The sequence below is a fragment of the Coregonus clupeaformis genome, chromosome 16 (assembly GCF_020615455.1).
Source record: "Coregonus clupeaformis isolate EN_2021a chromosome 16, ASM2061545v1, whole genome shotgun sequence".
NCBI lineage: Eukaryota > Metazoa > Chordata > Actinopteri > Salmoniformes > Salmonidae > Coregonus > Coregonus clupeaformis.
In genome coordinates this window covers 19,932,982-19,953,401 of record NC_059207.1, presented here as the reverse complement: position 1 = coordinate 19,953,401, position 20,420 = coordinate 19,932,982, and the positions used below count along the sequence as shown (strand labels likewise).

The 20,420-nt window shown below is 43.9% G+C and overlaps 1 protein-coding gene across 1 annotated transcript in view; it reads left to right on the top strand.

The window, feature by feature from the left end:
• LOC121584392 (SWI/SNF-related matrix-associated actin-dependent regulator of chromatin subfamily A containing DEAD/H box 1A) overlaps positions 1–20,420 on the top strand; it is a 34,097-nt gene that overhangs the window by 11,619 nt on the left and 2,058 nt on the right. The window contains exons 9-19 of the mRNA XM_041900232.2: positions 4,047–4,243; positions 4,894–4,984; positions 5,802–5,901; positions 10,799–10,858; positions 11,075–11,150; positions 13,085–13,220; positions 13,806–13,937; positions 18,897–18,992; positions 19,076–19,193; positions 19,866–19,981; positions 20,127–20,315. Coding sequence (XP_041756166.1) covers positions 4,047–4,243; positions 4,894–4,984; positions 5,802–5,901; positions 10,799–10,858; positions 11,075–11,150; positions 13,085–13,220; positions 13,806–13,937; positions 18,897–18,992; positions 19,076–19,193; positions 19,866–19,981; positions 20,127–20,315 — 1,311 coding nt within the window. The remainder of the gene's footprint in view (positions 1–4,046; positions 4,244–4,893; positions 4,985–5,801; positions 5,902–10,798; positions 10,859–11,074; positions 11,151–13,084; positions 13,221–13,805; positions 13,938–18,896; positions 18,993–19,075; positions 19,194–19,865; positions 19,982–20,126; positions 20,316–20,420) is intronic.

Sequence of the window (20,420 nt, the reverse complement as noted above, 5' to 3'; positions counted from 1 at the left end):
ATATGCATTTATTTAAGGAATGTATTTAAATATTATAAAAACATTTTGATTGAATATTAAAACATACAATCTACCTGCAGTGAAGCTGCTCAACATTGACATTACATTCAGTCATCTAGCAGACTCCCATCCAGACCTACCCACATGAGCAACCAGGGTCAAGCGCCCCACCCAAGAACACGTCGACAGATCTCCCACCAAGTCAAATCGGGGACCCGAACCAGCAACCTATCAGCCACCGGCCCAAGCTCCCAACCTCCAGGCCGCCAACCATCCAAGATCCCCCCCCACAGTTCCCCGAGAGCTGCCCCTCAACCATCTATCAACTCATACACCCTGTGCCATGGAGTCAGTACAACAAAAATCTCTTCCCAGTTATTTTGTAATCTGTATGGCACCAGCTGTCATCATCCTGGTCTTGCAAAATCAAAACCCAACAATGCAATAATTAATAACAATGTAATACTAGAAAAACAAAACGAGAAATATGAAGAACACAAGTAAGCATACTACACTACTCAAAAAAATAAAGGGAACACTTAAACAACACAATGTAACTCCAAGTCAATCACACTTCTGTGAAATCAAACTGTTCACTTAGGAAGCAACACTGATTGACAATAAATGTCACATGCTGTTGTGCAAATGGAATAGACAACAGGTGGAAATTATAGGCAATTAGCAAGACACCCCCAATAAAGGACTGGTTTTGCAGGTGGTGACCACAGACCACTTCTCAGTTCCTATGCTTCCTGGCTGATGTTTTGGTCACTTTTGAATGCTGGCGGTGCTTTCACTCTAGTGGTAGCATGAGACGGAGTCTACAACCCACACAAGTGGCTCAGGTAGTGCAGCTCATCCAGGATGGCACATCAATGCGAGCTGTGGCAAGAAGGTTTGCTGTGTCTGTCAGCGTAGTGTCCACAGCATGGAGGCACTACCAGGAGACAGGCCAGTACATCAGGAGACGTGGAGGAGGCCGTAGGAGGGCAACAACCCAGCAGCAGGACCGCTACCTCCGCCTTTGTGCAAGGAGGAGCAGGAGGAGCACTGCCAGAGCCCTGCAATATGACCTCCAGCAGGCCACAAATGTGCATGTGTCTGCTCAAACGGTCAGAAACCGACTCCATGAGGGTGGTATGAGGGCCCGACGTCCACAGGTGGGGGTTGTGCTTACAGCCCAACACCGTGCAGGACGTTTGGCATTTGCCAGAGAACACCAAGATTGGCAAATTCGCCACTGGCGCCCTGTGCTCTTCACAGATGAAAGCAGGTTCACACTGAGCACATGTGACAGAGTCTGGAGACGCCGTGGAGAACGTTTCTGCTGCCTGCAACATCCTCCAGCATGACCGGTTTGGCGGTGGGTCAGTCATGGTGTGGGGTGGCATTTCTTTGGGGGGCTGCACAGCCTCCATGTGCTCGCCAGAGGTAGCCTGACTGCCATTAGGTACCGAGATGAGATCCTCAGACCCCTTGTGAGACCATATGCTGGTGCGGTTGGCCCTGGGTTCCTCCTAATGCAAGACAATGCTAGACCTCATGTGGCTGGAGTGTGTCAGCAGTTCCTGCAAGAGGAAGTCATTGATGCTATGCACTGGCCCGCCCATTCCCCAGACCTGAATCCAATTGAGCACATCTGGGACATCGTCTCGCTCCATCCACCAACGCCATGTTGCACCACAGACTGTCCAGGAGTTGGCGGATGCTTTAGTCCAGGTCTGGGAGGAGATCCCTCAGGAGACCATCCGCCACCTCATCAGGAGCATGCCCAGGCGTTGTAGGGAGGTCATACAGGCACGTGGAGGCCACACACACTACTGAGCCTCATTTTGACTTGTTTTAAGGACATTACATCAAAGTTGGATCAGCCTGTAGTGTGGTTTTCCACTTTAATTTTGAGGGTGACTCCAAATCCAGACCTCCATGGGTTGATACATTTAATTTCCATTGATAATTTTTGTGTGATTTTGTTGTCAGCACATTCAACTACGTAAAGAGAAAAGTATTTAATACGATTATTTCATTCATTCAGATCTAGGATGTGTTATTTTAGTGTTCCCTTAATTTTTTTGAGCAGTGTATATACAGGGTCAGTTCCAATACCATATTTACATGTGCACGGATACTGGAGTGATGGCGGTAGATGTGTATAGAGAGAGGTAAGGTGACTAGGCAACAGGATGTAAGATACAGAGTAACAGCAGCTTGTATGTGAGTGGGGGATGTATAGAGTCAGTATAATGTGCATGTTATGTGTGAGTGAGCAGATGGAGTGAGTGTTCGTGTGTGTGTTGGAGTGACAGTGAGTGTGTAGGGCCCTGTGAGTGTGCATAGAGAGTGCAAATACTGAAATAAAAGGTCAGTAAAGATTCAAGGTAAACTCTGTCCGTGTAGCTATTCTGTTAGCTATTTATCAGACGTATTGCTTGGGGATAGAAGCTGTTCAAGAGCCTGTTGGTGTCAGACTTGATGCACCGGTACCTCTTTCTGTGCAGCAGCAGAGGAAATAGTCTATGGTTTGGGTGGTTGTGGTCTTTGATTTTCCGGGCCTTCTTTTCACACCTGATATAGATGCCATGGAGCTAGGCCCCAGTGACGTACTGGGCTGTCCACACAACCCACTGTAGCGCCATGCGATCTATGGCGGTGCTATTGCCATACCAAGCAGTGATGCAGCCAGTCAATATGCTCTCAAATCAAATCAAATCAAATTTTATTGGTCACATGCGCCGAATACAACAGGTGCAGACATTACAGTGAAATGCTTACTTACAGCCCTTAACCAACAGTGCATTTATTTTAAACAAAAAAAGTAAGAATAAAACAACAACAAAAAAAGTGTTGAGAAAAAAAGAGCAGAAGTAAAATAAAGTGACAGTAGGGAGGCTATATATACAGTAAAATAAAGTGACAGTAGGGAGGCTATATATACAGGGGGGTACCGTTGCAGAGTCAATGTGCGGGGGCACCGGCTAGTTGAGGTAATATGTACATGTGGGTAGAGTTAAAGTGACTATGCATAAATACTTAACAGAGTAGCAGCAGCGTAAAAAGGATGGGGTGGGGGGGCAGTGCAAATAGTCCGGGTAGCCATGATTAGCTGTTCAGGAGTCTTATGGCTTGGGGGTAGAAGCTGTTGAGAAGTCTTTTGGACCTAGACTTGGCACTCCGGTACCGCTTGCCGTGCGGTAGCAGAGAGAACAGTCTATGACTAGGGTGGCTGGAGTCTTTGACAATTTTGAGGGCCTTCCTCTGACACCGCCTGGTATAGAGGTCCTGGATGGCAGCTGTAGAACCTTTTCAGGATATGAGGGCCCATGCCAAACTTTTTCAACCTCCTGAGGGGGACGAGGTTCTGTCGCGACCTCTTCAAGACTGTGCGTGTGTTTGGACCATTTTAAGTCTTTAGTGATTTGGACACTGAGTAACTTGAAGCTGTCTACCTGCTCCACTGCTCTTTAGTTTATCGCCAACCTCTGTGTTAATCCAGGGCTTTTGATTGGGGAAGAAGCGAACCCTCACCGTGGGCACAACGTTTGCGATGCATTTTCTAATGAAGCGGTGACGGAGGTGTTATCGGCGGAGCCTCGAAACATATTCCAATCAGTGTTAGCAGAGCAGTCCTGAAGCATACCCTTTGATTCTGGTGACCATTTATCAACGGAGTGAATCGCGGGTACTTCCTGCTTCTGCTTGTAAACAGGAAGGGTCATTGGATATGCAGGTGTGTCACTCCCACACAGCTTTAAGCAGGGTCATTAGATATGCAGGTGTGAGTTGAAAAGCCACAAAGCCCTTTAAATCTAAAACGGCTCCACCTCCATGAACCGCCAGCTTAAAGATGTTATCATCTGAGTGTGCCGTGAATTCAGCTGGTCCACTGTATGGTAGTCCTCAACAACCATGACATAGCCTCTTATCTTTTATTCATGGTTTGGCTTTGTCGTGCAACGATACAATTGCTTAACTGATATCATGTCAGATGAGGAATTATGACCTGTTGGTGACACACTTTTTAATGTGTATGTGTGTCCATTTCTCAGAAGGAGCTGTTCGACAAGGAGAAAGGCCTGTCTGCAGAACTGCTCTTGGGCTGCAGGGTGGTGCTCAGGGAGAGGGCTGTGGTCCAGGGCCTCATGTCCAAGTGCCAGACCATCTCGGGCAAGATGGTGAAGGGAGTCACCCAGGTCATCGACAAGGGCATGGGCTCCGTGACCCAGCCCTCCATCCTCAACAGAAAGTAAGTGGACACAACGTTTTAGAAATATGTTATGTCGAACAAACATGCATCTCTGACAAGGAGTAATGGCATTTGCAATGTTCGACAACGTTTAGCTACTGAACATGGTCCTGATACATATAAGCAGATTGCATCTAATCTGCTATAGTCGTTTATATTCCGACTGGGGGAATAAAAGGGATTGATGGACTGCCCAATCGGCCCTGAATTAAGAACAAATCCTCACTGGTAACTAGCAGAAACATCCAAACGCTAACTGAATGCCATGGTAATCCATTTATCCATTTACCATGGCATAATGGATGTATTCTGAAAACGGTTATCCCCACATCTGATATGACTTATTGTCAAGAAATAATGAAGTTAGAAATCTTTTGACCCCATTAAACAAATATGTATCACATCATAGATGAATGTTATGCTACACGTCTGTCAGATACTGGATGTCTTGATTTTGTCTCTAAATGTGTTGTATTGTGATTGGTTTGTCTCTAAATGTATTGTATTGTGATTGGTTTGTCTCTAAATGTGTTGTATTGCGATTGGTTTGTCTCTAAATGTATTGTATTGCGATTGGTTTGTCTCTAAATGTGTTGTATTGCGATTGGTTTGTCTCTAAATTTATTGCATTGTGATTGGTTGCCATGCAGGTTACAATTGAAACCCTACCAGCTGATTGGGCTGAAGTGGCTTCTCCTGCTGCACAAACACAAGCTGAGTGGAATCCTGGCTGATGAGATGGTGAGATGACTATCCAATTCAGATACAGGCTGTGTCCCAAATGCCACCCTATTCTCTAGATAGTGCACTACTTCAGGGCCCATAGGGAATAGGGTGCCATTTGGGACTTTGCCACATACTATTGTGTTCTTTAATTATATGGATTACCCCCTGTCTGTATTGTAGAACTGTTACCAAACGAAAACAGACAATGGCTGGTGTAAAATGTCCACAACGGCTCTAGATAATTGAGCGTTTGAGTAATGGTGTGTGGGTGGAGCAGCTGCACAGAGAGAACTAAAGGAATGGGTGGGATAGATTTTGTTATTTTAACATTCACAAGGAAAGCCTTTGTCTTTTTTGGTTTAAATACTGTTAGATTGCCAGTGTCTTGTTTGGTTTAAATACTGTTAGATTGCCAGTGTGTCTTGTTTGGTTTGAATACTGTTAGATTGCCAGTGTCTTGTTTGGTTTAAATACTGTTAGATTGCCAGTGTCTTGTTTGGTTTAAATACTGTTAGATTGCCAGTGTCTTGTTTGGTTTAAATACTGTTAGATTGCCAGTGTGTCTTGTTTGGTTTGAATACTGTTAGATTGCCAGTGTCTTGTTTGGTTTAAATACTGTTAGATTGCCAGTGTGTCTTGTTTGGTTTGAATACTGTTAGATTGCCAGTGTGATTCAAGTCCTGATATGAGACCTGGGGCTCCGTGATGCTGTTTTTAACTGATACTTGGTTTGAAGAGCAGATATTGATCTCGCTTTATTTTCTCGCTCGCTCTGTCTTTCTCTCTCTCTCTCTCTTTCTCTCTTTACTCTCTTGATTGTCTACATCGACAGGGTTTGGGAAAGACCATCCAGGCCATAGCCTTCCTGGCCAAACTGTACCAGGATGGCATCGAAGGCCCCCACCTCATCACTGTGCCCTCCTCCACCCTGGGTAAGGGCTCTGCTCATGTCATGCCACTCACTTTATAACCACTTATAGAAAACATCACATAAACAAAGGAGTATTGTTTGACCATTTCACTTAAAAATGACTGTGGCCCTTAATAATACAGTTGTCAGAAGTTTACATACACCTTAGCCAAATACATTTAAACTCAGTTTTTCACAATTCCTGACATTTAATCCTAGTAAACATTCCTTGTTTTAGGTCAGTTAGGATCACCACTTAATTTTAAGAATGTGAAATGTCAGAATAATAGCGTGATTTATTTAAGCTTTTATTTCTTTCATCACATTCTCAGTGGGTCAGATGTTTACATACACTCAATTAGTATTTGGTAGCTGTTATTAGTTTCTCTGGTGTCAAGTCATTCAGGATGCAAGAATATACTTAAACAGTTACAGTGGGGAAAAAAAGTATTTAGTCAGCCACCAATTGTGCAAGTTCTCCCACTTAAAAAGATGAGAGAGGCCTGTAATTTTCATCATAGGTACACGTCAACTATGACAGACAAAATGAGGAAAAAAAATCCAGAAAATCACATTGTAGGATTTTTTATGAATTTATTTGCAAATTATGGTGGAAAATAAGTATTTGGTCAATAACAAAAGTTTCTCAATACTTTGTTATATACCCTTTGTTGGCAATGACACAGGTCAAACGTTTTCTGTAAGTTTTTCACACACTGTTGTTGGTATTTTGGCCCATTCCTCCATTCAGATCTCCTCTAGAGCAGTGATGTTTTGGGGCTGTCACTGGGCAACACAGACTTTCAACTCCCTCCAAAGATTTTCTATGGGGTTGAGATCTGGAGACTGGCTAGGCCACTCCAGGACCTTGAAATGCTTCTTACGAAGCCACTCCTTCGTTGCCCGGGCAGTGTGTTTGGGATCATTGTCATGCTGAAAGACCCAGCCACGTTTCATCTTCAATGCCCTTGCTGATGGAAGGAGGTTTTCACTCAAAATCTCACGATACATGGCCCCATTCATTCTTTCCTTTACACGGATCAGTCGTCCTGGTCCCTTTGCAGAAAAACAGCCCCAAAGCATGATGTTTCCACCCCCATGCTTCACAGTAGGTATGGTGTTCTTTGGATGCAACTCAGCATTCTTTGTCCTCCAAACACTGACGAGTTGAGTTTTTACCAAAAAGTTATATTTTGGTTTCATCTGACCATATGACATTCTCCCAATCGTCTTCTGGATCATCCAAATGCACTCTAGCAAACTTCAGACGGGCCTGGACATGTACTGGCTTAAGCAGGGGGACACGTCTGAGTCCCTGGCGGCGTAGTGTGTTACTGATGGTAGGCTTTGTTACTTTGGTCCCAGCTCTCTGCAGGTCATTCACTAGGTCCCCCCGTGTGGTTCTGGGATTTTTGCTCACCGTTCTTGTGATCATTTTGACCCCACGGGGTGAGATCTTGCGTGGAGCCCCAGATCGAGGGAGATTATCAGTGGTCTTGTATGTCTTCCATTTCCTAATAATTGCTCCCACAGTTGATTTCTTCAAACCAAGCTGCTTACCTATTGCAGATTCAGTCTTCCCAGCCTGGTGCAGGTCTACAATTTTGTTTCTGGTGTCCTTTGACAGCTCTTTGGTCTTGGCCATAGTGGAGTTTGGAGTGTGACTGTTTGAGGTTGTGGACAGGTGTCTTTTATACTGATAACAAGTTCAAACAGGTGCCATTAATACAGGTAACGAGTGGAGGACAGAGGAGCCTCTTAAAGAAGAAGTTACAGGTCTGTGAGAGCCAGAAATCTTGCTTGTTTGTAGGTGACCAAAGACTTATTTTCCACCATAATTTGCAAATAAATTCATTAAAAATCCTACAATGTGATTTTCTGGATTTCTTTTTCTCAATTTGTCTGTCATAGTTGACGTGTACCTATGATGGAATTTACAGGCCTCATCTTTTTAAGTGGGAGAACTTGCACAATTGGTGGCTGACTAAATACTTTTTTTCCCCCACTGTATATCAAAACCTTTCTTATCCAAACTTATATCAAATTATCAAATCCATTTCTATAACTTATTATGCACCCCTCAGATTTAAATTACTTTCTGCTCTTTGTTCATAAGGTAGCCCATGTTGTCCCATTTTAATTACTTAACTTCGTTAGCTGACTTTTTCTCCTTATTAATTGTATTTCCAGGTCATCGTGTGCTCATTAAATCGCATGCTTTATACGCCTCTTTCATATAATCTAAATCCCATTTCGTGTTGCTTACGACGATATTGTCAATGATATATATTTTCGCTATCTGTAGTAACTTATCCCTTTTTAAAAACACCTTAAGGATACTCATTATCTGTCCATGCTGATACGTCACTGAGAAATGGTTCCCCATAGAAAAATCCTAATTTACTTAACATCCATTCGCACAATGTCTGATTTTCACTACCTTTAAAAGAGACTTGTTTTAAATGTGGATTTGTCTGTAATAATTTCGTCATTTCCTTTCTCTCTCTTCGAGGTAAATGAAGCTCTGATTTACTCTTAATGGTGACTGTTTTTCCAGATACCGGTCTACTAAGCTCGCCATCCATTACTTCTATTAGTTCATGCAATATTAGTAATCAAATACTTGAATCAAATCCCCAACTTGATCTTTATTAAAATGTTATTTGCCTATTTTGTCATTGGTGCCATGATTCAACATTATCGCTCTGAGCATTTCACAAATAAGTTATTCTCTCCTTACGAAGGTATTCAAACCTAATGATGATACAACACATCAGAATACTTATTTCATGATGATACAACAGAGGTCCTTAAAGAGATAGGTTAAGTCCTACACCCACTCCTGTATTCTCTTTTGTCTTAGTACTCATTACTCTTAACACACCCTGTTTCGAATCATAGCACCATGTTATTGTCTAATTTGATATTTCTCCTTCTACTTACATCCCTTATACATAACTCAACACCACTTATCGTCCCGCTTTAAAATATTGAATTTTAAATGTTCGTTACAGCTCAGCTTTACCACAGATAAGCAGAATTTGACATGATAAAAAAAAAAAAAATGAAAGTCTGCTTACCTGTTAGTTCGGCTGTAAACTGTATCTGTTTGTGACGCCAATCTGTTATGAGTTTCTCTGGTGTCAAGTAATTCAGGATGCAAGAATATACTTAAACAATTATATGGGGAGGTAATAAAAAGTATTTAATAGATACGATACCGGGTTCGTCTAACAAAAGGTTTGTGCTTTGCCTCTTGTCATCCGAACACTGGACAAAATAAATATCTGTTTATATACTTAATGTTACACATTTCTTCAACAACATCTATCAATCATTCTAAGATAAACACCAGTAAGCTCCCTCGACATACTGGAATCGTTGGCATCCAGACTCTGTGGCACCAAGAGTCACCTATCTAATAGATTTAACCTTGTTCCCACAACACTATGAAAAGACACCATAACAGTAGCATTGCCTTTAAATTGTTTAACTTGGGTCAAACGTTTCGGGTAGCCTTCCACAAGCTTCCCACAATAAGTTGGATGAATTTTGGCCCATTCCTCCTGACAGAGCTGGTGTAACGGAGTCAGGTTTGTAGGCCTCCTTGCTTGCACACACTTTTTCATTTCTGCCCACAAATGTTCTATAGGATTGAGGTCAGGGCTTTGTGATGGCTACTCCAATACCTTGACTTTGTTGTCCTTAAGCCATTTTGCCACAACTTTGGAAGTATGCTTGGGGTCATTGTCCATTTGGGAGACCCATTTGCGTGACCAAGCTGTAACTTCCTGACTGATGTCTTGAGATGTTGCTTCAATATATCCACATAATTTTCCTTCCTTATGATGCCATCTATTTTGTGAAGTGCACCAGGCCCTCCTGCAGCAAAGCACCCCCACAGCATGATGCTGCCACCCCTGTGCTTCACGGTTGGGATGGTGTTCTTCGGCTTGCAAGCCTTCCCCTTTTTCCTCCAAACATAATGATGGTCATTATGGCCAAACAGTTCTATTTTTGTTTAATCAGACCAGAGGACATTTTTCCAAAAAGTACGATCTTTGTCCCCATGTGCAGTTGCAAACCGTAGTCTGGCTGTTTTATGGCGGTTTTGGAGCAGTGGCTTCTTCCTTGCTGAGCGGCCATTCAGGTTATGTCGATATAGGACTCGTTTTTCTGTGGATATAGATACTTTTGTACCTGTTTCCTTTGCTGTACTGGGATTGATTTGCAATTTTCGCACCAAAGTACGTTAATCTCTAGGAGACAGAACGCGTCTCCTTCCTGAGCGGTATGATGGCTGCGTGGTCCCATGGTGTTTATACTTGCGTACTATTGTTTGTACAGATGAACGTGGTACCTTCAGGCGTTTGGAAATTGCTCCCAAGGATGAACCAGACTTGTGGAGGTCTGCAATTATTTTTCTGAGGTCTTGGCTTTGATTTTCCCATGATGTCAAGCACTGAGTTTGAAGGGAGGCCTTGAAATATATCCACAGGTACACCTCCAATTGACTCAAATTATGTCAATTAGCATATCAGAAGCTTCTAAAGCCATGACATCATTTTCTGGAATTTTCCAAGCTGTTTAAAGGCACAGTCAACTTAGTGTATGTAAACTTCTGACCCACTGGAATTGTGATACAGTGAATTATAAGTGAAATAATCTGTCTGTAAACAATTGTTGGAAAAATTACTTGTGTCATGCACAAAGTAGATATCCTAACCGACTTGCCAAAACTATAGTTTGTTAACAAGAAATTTGTGGAGTGGTTGAAAAACGAGTTTTAATGACTCCATCCTAAGTGTATGTAAACTTCCGACTTCAACTGTATCTGTGTTTGGCATAATGTCAGGTTTTGTCAGTCAATTGTACAAAAATGTATTAAAGTGTCCTGAAATGTCTTCTATTTGCTATAGATAACTGGGTTCGGGAGCTAAAGCTGTGGTGCCCTAGTCTCAAGGTGTTAGTCTATTACGGTGAGGCGTTTTGATTGGTTGTTTTTATTTGTCAATAAAAATATATATATACATACAGTGAAGGAAAAAAGTATGTGATCCCCTGCTGATTTTGTATGTTTGCCCACTGACAAAGAAATGATCAGTCTATAATTTTAATGGTAGGTTTATTTGAACAGTGAGAGACAGAATAACAACAAAATAATTTCTATGGCGTAAACCCTGATGTGTTTTCAGGCTCTGTGGAGGACCGGCGGTATCTGCGACATGACATCCTTAATAATCAGGTGGACTTCAACGTCATCGTGTCCACGTGAGTAGTTGTGTACACACATACACACACACACACACACACACCATAGACATAGACTACTCTTCTTCTTATCTGTCCCATTATGGCGTCTGTGAGCGCACGGGCAGCGCCAATGAGGCCATCTCCATTTTTAAGTAGTACATTTTCTTCTTCTACTACTTCTATGAGTTGGTAAACAAACTGAAAGGGTGCACACTGCCACCTGGAGGGTGTTGTCTGAACAGGTAGAAAGCCAAGGTTGGCGATTTACTGCCACATGCGGTTATGGAATGTTTGCTCACGAGTATAATTCATTGGCTGATTCCTCCTGATGACCTGGATGGAATTATGTGATCCTTCCTTAACCCATAGGAAATCCCACCCAGGTGACTACTTAAAAATGGTCAAAGTACTTAAATGCTTTAAACGGCTTTTGGGCACTAGAGTTGTCTATGCCAGACGCGCCATGTTGTCAGATAGGTTTCAGTCTGTCAGTGAAACCACAATAACACCTAGTGCAGGGTTCCCCAACTGGCGGCCTGCGTTTTCATTTTATTTTATTTATGATTTTTATTGTTCGACATAATACTGTAAAAACACCAGGAAATCAGCTCTAAGTGATTTTTATTTTGGAAATATATTACCACACATGGGCTTTTTTTGCGATCAATTTGCAGTCTAGAAAGGATTTGTAATCATGTTCCGGCCGCCTGAGCATCGGCTGAATCTAGTTGATGACCCTGCTCTAGTGGAAGGGAAGAGCATTGCATCCTCTGGAGCTGTCTGTAGGCGTGAGCTTCCTACAGCTGTTTCCCTTAGGTACAGAACTAGGATCAGCTTCCTCTCCACTAATCCTAACCTTAACCATTTAGTGGGGAAAATGACCCAAGATCAGCGTCTAGGGCCAACTTCACCCTACACCCTTAAAGCTGTGCAGGGGTGTTTTTAATGGCCTAGGTGTCTGACTGAACCAGAAAAACACTTTGTTATGCATGCCTAAATGAATGTTGTTAATGAGCATTACACGCTGTTGCTGTGTCCCAAGTGACCCTATTCCCTATATAGTGCACTTATTTTGACCAGATCCCTATAGCCCCTGGTCCAAAGTAGTGCACTATAAAGGGAATAGGGTGCCATTTGGGATGGATCCAGTGTATGAGTCCACCATGGTACGTCTTCTCCAATCTTGTTAGCTGACATTAAGCCTCCAGACACGATGAGTCAATTCGATCGATACCAGGAATGCATTGGAACTTAATGGCCCTGGCATCTTGACTTTGCTCAGCATTCCTGTGGGTGCTAGGGGTGTGAATGTTTAAACGTTAACGTTAAGATAAAATCGCTAACTGAAAAACGTTTTTTTTTTTTCTGCACAAAATGTAAATCATAAAATAACCACTAACAGGTCCCAATCATCATCATCATCATCATAAAGGAAACATTTAAATTAAACAAATGCCTAACGCAACAATGCTGTACCATTAATAGGAGGAGATATCCATCGTCCAAATTATTTGCCACAGATATAAAGTGCTCAGCATGCCATCGTTATTAACAGCTGGGAAAATGTCAAGGCAAGTGACAGCTGCGAAGTCCTGTATGGCAATACTTTGAGATGTTAAATGAGATGGTGGTGAAATGCTAACTTTGCGAGGTGGAATTGAGGTACAGTAATGGTAGTACAGGTGCAATGCCTGACCATCTGAAAGGGACTCACCTTGAGACCCAAACGGTTGCTGGCAGCAGCGCAGGCATCCAACAACAGACATTACACAGCTTCACACCAAAGCCTACTGTATGACCACGGTAAATAGAACTTCATAGCCCCCCTAGCAGTCATAAGCAATAGTGTGCGCTTGCATGCCTGTAGCCCTTCCACTTTGATGGAGGCCTACATACGGAATGAAAGTTCAACTGTAAATGCTCATGTCTGGGTGTCATTCCTCTCCGCACAGATACAACTTGGCCATCGGCAACGACAGCGACCGCAGTCTCTTCCGCAAGCTCAAACTGAAGTACGCCGTGTTTGACGAGGGCCACATGCTGAAGAACATGAACTCCCGCCGCTACCGCCACCTCATGGCCGTCAACGTTAGTGCACCCAATACCGCCTGTCTCTGACTGACACTGTCTGACTGTCTTTCTAAATATCTCTCTCCCTTACTCCTTGTCTCTCTGTGTGTCCCCAAGGCTGAGCACCAGTTCCTTCTAACTCCCTGTGTCCCTCTCCCTCCCTGACTCCATGTGTCCCTCTCCCTCCCTGACTCCATCCCGGACTAGCTGTCTCTCTGTGTCCCCAGGCTGAGCACCGGTTGGTCCTGACTCCGTGTCCCTCTCCGTCCCTGCGTCCCTCTGACTACCTGTCTCTCTGTGTGTCCCCAGGCTGAGCACCGGTTGGTCCTGACTCCGTGTCCCTCTCCCTCCCTGTGTCCCTCTCCCTCCCTGACTCCATCCCGGACTAGCTGTCTCTCTGTGCCCCCAGGCTGAGTACTGGTTGGTCCTGACTCCGTGTCCGTGTCCCTCTCCCTCCCTGTGTCCCTCTCCCTCCCTGCGTCCCTCTGACTACCTGTCTCTCTGTGTGTCCCCAGGCTGAGCACCGGTTGGTCCTGACTCCGTGTCCGTGTCCCTCTCCCTCCCTGCGTCCCTCTGACTACCTGTCTCTCTGTGTGTCCCCAGGCTGAGCACCGGTTGCTACTGACCGGCACCCCTCTGCAGAACAACCTGCTGGAGCTGATGTCGCTGCTAAACTTCATCATGCCCTCCATGTTCTCCAGCAGCACCACACAGATAGCCAAGATGTTCTCCATGGTGAGGTCAGGTTTAGGGTTGAAATATTTTTGGTAACTTTCCCCAAATTACCATGATTGGAATATTTTAAGACTGTCGGAAGATTCCCGGAATCTGGAGGGAATAAGCAGGAACTCTAGAATCCTCCAACCACGATTTCTAGACAACCTGGGAATTTGGGGACTTACTGGAATTTTCCAAACTCTAGTCAGGCTGGCAGAAGCTTGGATAGAGTGGATGGGAGTGGAACTGGGGAAGGAGATCAAAACTGGGTTTTAAAAACCTGCGTTTCCACCAAACGTTCATGTACAACACTCAGACCAGGGCCCGTATTCGCAAAGCGTCTCAGAGTAGGAGTGCCGATCTAGGACCAGTTTTGCCTTTTAAATCGTAACAACTAAGACCAGTAGACCAGACCCTAGGTCAGCACTCCTACTCAAAGACACTATTATCATGCCAAGACCAAAACCCGCCAACTTCAGCTTTTTACCTCCTTTTCTTTATATTTTAAAGATATATATTGCCGGTAACAAAGTCTGTACTTTTATTTCCGCCAACCGAGGTAGTCATGATTGCGGTATTATGTTGAAAAGTCCCACCAATGCCTCTGTATAAAACGTCTCCTTTCATCTTATCGGCTTTGGCCCGCATTAAATCATGAACATTCTTATCTGACATCAAACTCTTCAATCACAATGCTTTTACTCTCTCCATTAAAATGTATGTAGGTCGGTTCTTAAGCTGTTCATGCTTATTGTCACAGTAATGCTTTGCCATTTAACCTGGGGGAATGCATACAACCATTTGTTTTCTTCTCGACTTTGACAGATAAATATTTAAAGGCCCTTTTTATATTTAGCTAATAAATTATAGGTAATATGCATACATTTCAAAGTTAGCCTACTTGCGTCTTCGGCCAAAATATCTGGTGGGGTCTTTGAAAAGAGAGAGCGCGCGATGGTGTGATCACATTGGCTGGTGATGATACATTTACCTCAATATTATTAGGCCTAATATTTATCCAAGGAATAATGCGCAATTACGCAAGCCGCTGCGCTAGTCCTCTTCTCCTGGAGTCACAAAAGATATAGGCTACAATATCTTGTTGGACATTTATGTTGAGCATGTTTTGCTACGATTAGTCCTATTTAGATAACTGTCTGCTTCTACTATAAAAAAAACAGTTGGCTAGGACGTTTGCTAGCAAACTATCAATGTGCATGAAGTGCGGGTAGCGCGCGGGACCACCCAACACAAAAAAAATGTATGCACGCATGACGTAAGTGATAAAAGTCTGGAAAAAAATTATTATTACTGTATCTAACAAAGTGGAGTGAGGGTAGGAAAGAGATGAGGCGTGGATAATAAAACAAACGTTCAGAGGTTCATCCTGGTCGGATTATAGTTTTTACATGATTGGAAACAGCAGATTGAAAGGATTCTAAAGCACCTACAAATTGTCAGAAATATAACTTTTTGTGTCATATGACAGCGGTTCCACAGGTTCCCGTGACACTCAAGTTGATGGGAAAAATTATATTGTTCTATTCCATTAAATACTTACTATACAATGTGTGTGTGTGTGTGGACAGTGATCAGGGCAGGGGTACGTAAGTGTTATTTTGTTAATTAAACAGACAAGACACAATCTATTGATGTAATTTGGTGCAGGCATGTTTCCTCTAGACCAGGGTTTCCATTGGTGCAGACATGTTTCCTCTAGACCAGGGTTTCCATTGGTGCAGACATGTTTCCTCTAGACCAGGGTGTCCATTGGTGCAGACATGTTTCCTCTAGACCAGGGTTTCCATTGGTGCAGACATGTTTCCTCTAGACCAGGGATTCCATTGGTGCAGACATGTTTCCTCTAGACCAGGGTTTCCATTGGTGCAGACATGTTTCCTCTAGACCAGGGTTTCCATTGGTGCAGACATGTTCCCTCTAGACCAGGGATTCCATTGGTGCAGACATGTTCCCTCTAGACCAGGGTTTCCATTGGTGCAGACATGTTTCCTCTAGACCAGGGTTTCCATTGGTGCAGACATGTTTCCTCTAGACCAGGGTTTCCATTGGTGCAGACATGTTTCCTCTAGACCAGGGTTTCCATTGGTGCAGACATGTTTCCTCTAGACCAGGGTTTCCATTGGTGCAGACATGTTTCCTCTAGACCAGGGTTTCCATTGGTGCAGACATGTTCCCTCTAGACCAGGGTTTCCATTGGTGCAGACATGTTTCCTCTAGACCAGGGTTTCCATTGGTGCAGACATGTTTCCTCTAGACCAGGGTTTCCATTGGTGCAGACATGTTCCCTCTAGACCAGGGATTCCATTGGTGCAGACATGTTCCCTCTAGACCAGGGTTTCCATTGGTGCAGACATGTTTCCTCTAGACCAGGGTTTCCATTGGTGCAGACATGTTTCCTCTAGACCAGGGTTTCCATTGGTGCAGACATGTTTCCTCTAGACCAGGGTTTCCATTGGTGCAGACATGTTTCCTCTAGACCAGGGTTTCCATTGGTGCAGACATGTTTCCTCTAGACCAGGGTTTCCATTGGTGCAGACATGTTCCCTCTAGACCAGGGTTTCCATTGGTGCAGACATGTTTCCTCTAGACCAGGGTTTCCATTGGTGCAGACATGTTTCCTCTAGACCAGGGTTTCCATTGGTGCAGACATGTTTCCTCTAGACCAGGGTTTCCATTGGTGCAGACATGTTTCCTCTAGACCAGGGTTTCCATTGGTGCAGACATGTTTCCTCTAGACCAGGGTTTCCATTGGTGCAGACATGTTTCCTCTAGACCAGGGTTTCCATTGGTGCAGACATGTTTCCTCTAGACCAGGGTTTCCATTGGTGCAGACATGTTTCCTCTAGACCAGGGTTTCCATTGGTGCAGACATGTTTCCTCTAGACCAGGGTGTCCATTGGTGCAGACATGTTTCCTCTAGACCAGGGTTTCCATTGGTGCAGACATGTTTCCTCTAGACCAGGGTTTCCATTGGTGCAGACATGTTTCCTCTAGACCAGGGTTTCCATTGGTGCAGGCATGTTTCCTCTAGACCAGGGTTTCCATTGGTGCAGACATGTTTCCTCTAGACCAGGGTGTCCAAAACTCGGTCCTTAGTCTAAGACCTGCCTTAACAAATTCATAATGGGTTTCTTTGTGATGGTGTATATTCAATGGGTTTATTAAAATAGACGCATCACCCCTATTCCCACTCGTCACTTCAGTGCCAGTATACGGGGAGGTATAAAAGGCTTATGCTGGCAAGAATGTGGGGAAAATGGGACTGTTAAAAAATATATATATATGTATATCAAAGTATTCAGACCCCTTCACTTTTTCCACATTTTGTTACATTACAGCCTTGTTCTAAAATGGATTTAAATATTTTTTCCCCCTAATCTATCTACACACAATACCCCATAATGACAAAGCAAAAACAGGTTTTTAGACATTTTTCCAAATGTATTGAAAATAAATAACAGAAATATAACGTTTACATAAGTATTCAGACCGTTTACTCACTACTTTGTTTAAGCACCTTTGGCAGCGATTACAGCCTTGAATCTTCTTGGCTATGACGCTACAAGCTTGGCACACCTGTATTTGGAGTTTCTCCCATTCCCTCAAGCTCTGTCAGGTTGGATGTGGAGCGTTGCTGCACAGCTATTTTCAGGTCTCTCCAGAGATGTTAGATCGGGTTCAAGTCCGGGCTCTGGTTGGGCAAATCAAGGACATTCAGAGAATTGTCCGGAAGCCACTCCTGCGTTGTCTTGGCTGTGTGCTTAGGGTCGCTGTCCTGTTGGAAGGTGAACCTTCGCCCCAGCTTGAGGTCCTGAGTGCTCTGGAGCAAGTTTTCATCAAGGATCTCTCTGGACTAGTCTCCCAGTCCCTGCCGCTGAAAAACATCCCCACAGCATGATGCTGCCACCATGCTTCACCGTAGGGATGGTGCCAGGTTTCCTCCAGACGTGATGCTTAGCATTCAGGCTAAAGAGTTCAGTCTTGGTTTCATCAGACCAGAGAATCTTGTTTCTCATGGTCTGAATGTCTTTAGGTGCCTTTTAGCTAACTCCAAGCGGGCTGTCATGTGCCTTTTACTGAGGAGTGGCTTCTGTCTGGCCACTCTAACATAAAGGCCTGATTGGTAGTGCTGCAGAGCTGGTTGTCCTTCTGGAAGGTTCTCCCATCTCCACAGAGAAACTCTGGAGCTCTGCCAGAGTGACCATTTGGTACTTGGTCACCTCCCTGACCAAGGCCCTTCACCCCTGATTGCTAAGTTTGCCCGGGCGGCCAGCTCTAGGAAGAGTATTGGTGGTTCCAAACTTCTTCCATTTTAAGAATGATGGAGGCCACTGTGTTCTTGGGCACCTTCAATGCTGCAGAAATGTTTTGGCACCCTTCTCCAGATCTGTGCCTCTACACAATCCTGTCTCGGAGCTCTAAGCACAATTCCTTCGACCTCATGGCTTGGTTTTTGCTCTGACATGCTCTGTCAACTGTGGGACCTTATATAGACCGGTGTGTACCTTTCCAAATCATGTCCAATGAATTGAATTTACCACAGGTGGACTGCAATCAAGTTGTAGAAACATCTCAAGGATGATCAATGGAAACAGGATGCACCTGAGCTCAATTTCAAGTCTCATAGCAAAGGGTCTGAATACTTACGTGAATAAGGTATTTCAGGTTTTTTTAATACATTTGCAAAAATAGAACAACTATTTTTGCTTTATCATTATGTGGTATTGTGTGTAGATTGAGGATATTTATTTATTTCATCCATTTTAGAATAAGGCTGTAACGTAACAGAATGTGGAAAAGTCAAGGGGTCCGAATACATTCTGAATGAACTGTACATATATGACCCCCTTTCACAGGTAACATACCAACAATGCTGTCTGAATTAGGTGTTTGTGAATCAGACTCGTATAGTAGGATGTGTTTTGATGGTGTTTATATTTTGTTGTTCTGTGGTAGAAATCCCATGAGGAGCAGAGTCGTTTCGAGAGGGACCGCATCGCCCAGGCTAAACTCATCATGAAACCTTTCATCCTCAGACGAGTTAAGAGTGAAGTAAGGACACTCAGTGACTGGTTAAACAAGAAATACTGGATGATTCACAATGTTATATTTAAAGATATGTGTGTGTGTCTCAGGTTCTTAAGCAGCTGCCAGCGAAGGAGGAGAAGTTGGTATTCTGCCCAATGAGTGAGAAGCAACAGCAGCTTTACCAGACCATGGTGGGCAAGTTCAAGAAGTCTGCCATCGGAGAGAGTACGTACTGCACTGAACTGTAGTGAAGTCTGGGATGAAGTTTCCCCTAGGTACAGATCTAGGATCAGCTTCCCTTCCCTATTCCTAACTTTAACCATGAATGGGGAAAATGTAAAACTGACCCAAAATCAGTCTAGTGTCATCTTCACCCTACTCAGTGTGGTGTTACAGCAGTGGCGTGACAGATTGTTGCCTCATAACTAGCAGTGTGATGGCAGACGAGATAACAGAGCAACACGCTTTGTGTGGTAGGCCTCTTACATCCTGTTTGTCTCTGCCTTTCTCTCTCGGGGCGGCAGGTAGCTTAGTGGTTAAGAGCGTTGTGCCAGTAACCGAACGGTTGCTGGTTCTAATCCCAGAGCCAACTAGGTGAAAAATCTGTCTATGTGCCCTTGAGCAAGGCACTTAACCCTAATTGCTCCTGTAAGTCGCTCTGGATAAGAGCGTCTGCTAAATAATGTAAATGTAAATGTAAAATGTCTCTCTTCCTTTCTCTCTCTCTCTTCCTTTGTCGCTCACATGAATGGGTACCGTTGTTGCGAAAGCAATGCAATTATAGTACAGTATAGCAATTGAATCGTTCAGTTACGTTGATTTATACATTTTTAATTCTGTTCAATTCAATAAATCTTTCACCCACCCACTCACTCCCATTCCTTTCCACCTGTTTAGAGAGAGAGCTGTGCAACGTGATGATGCAGTTGAGGAAGATGGCCAACCACCCTCTGCTCCACAGACAGTACTTCACCACAGAGAGACTGGAGGCCATGAGTCGCCTCATGCTTAAGGTTGTTGCTTCATTGGCCATTTTAGTTTTTGTCTGTTCTGGTTTATTCAGTAAATAATATAAATCTAATAAAAGTCCCTCTCCTATGTAAACGTGTTGTTACCACCCTTACCTGTTCAATTTATCTCTCGCCCACCCCCCCCTAGGAACCGACCCATTTTGATGCGGACCCGGTGCTGATCCAAGAGGACATGGCGGTGATGTCAGACTTTGAGCTTCACCGGCTGTGCCAGCAGTACTCGTCCCTGCACCAATACCAGCTGGACAAAGACCTTCTGCTGGACTCCGGAAAGTTCCACCTGCTCCAGACGCTACTGGCCACGCTCAAGACCAAGGTAATGAGAGGGGGAGGGAGGTGAGACGAGGGTAAGGAGGGAGGGAGGGAGAACCATGCTTTTAGCTCCGGGCTAAACGTCATTGTCGCTTCACATCACTGAATA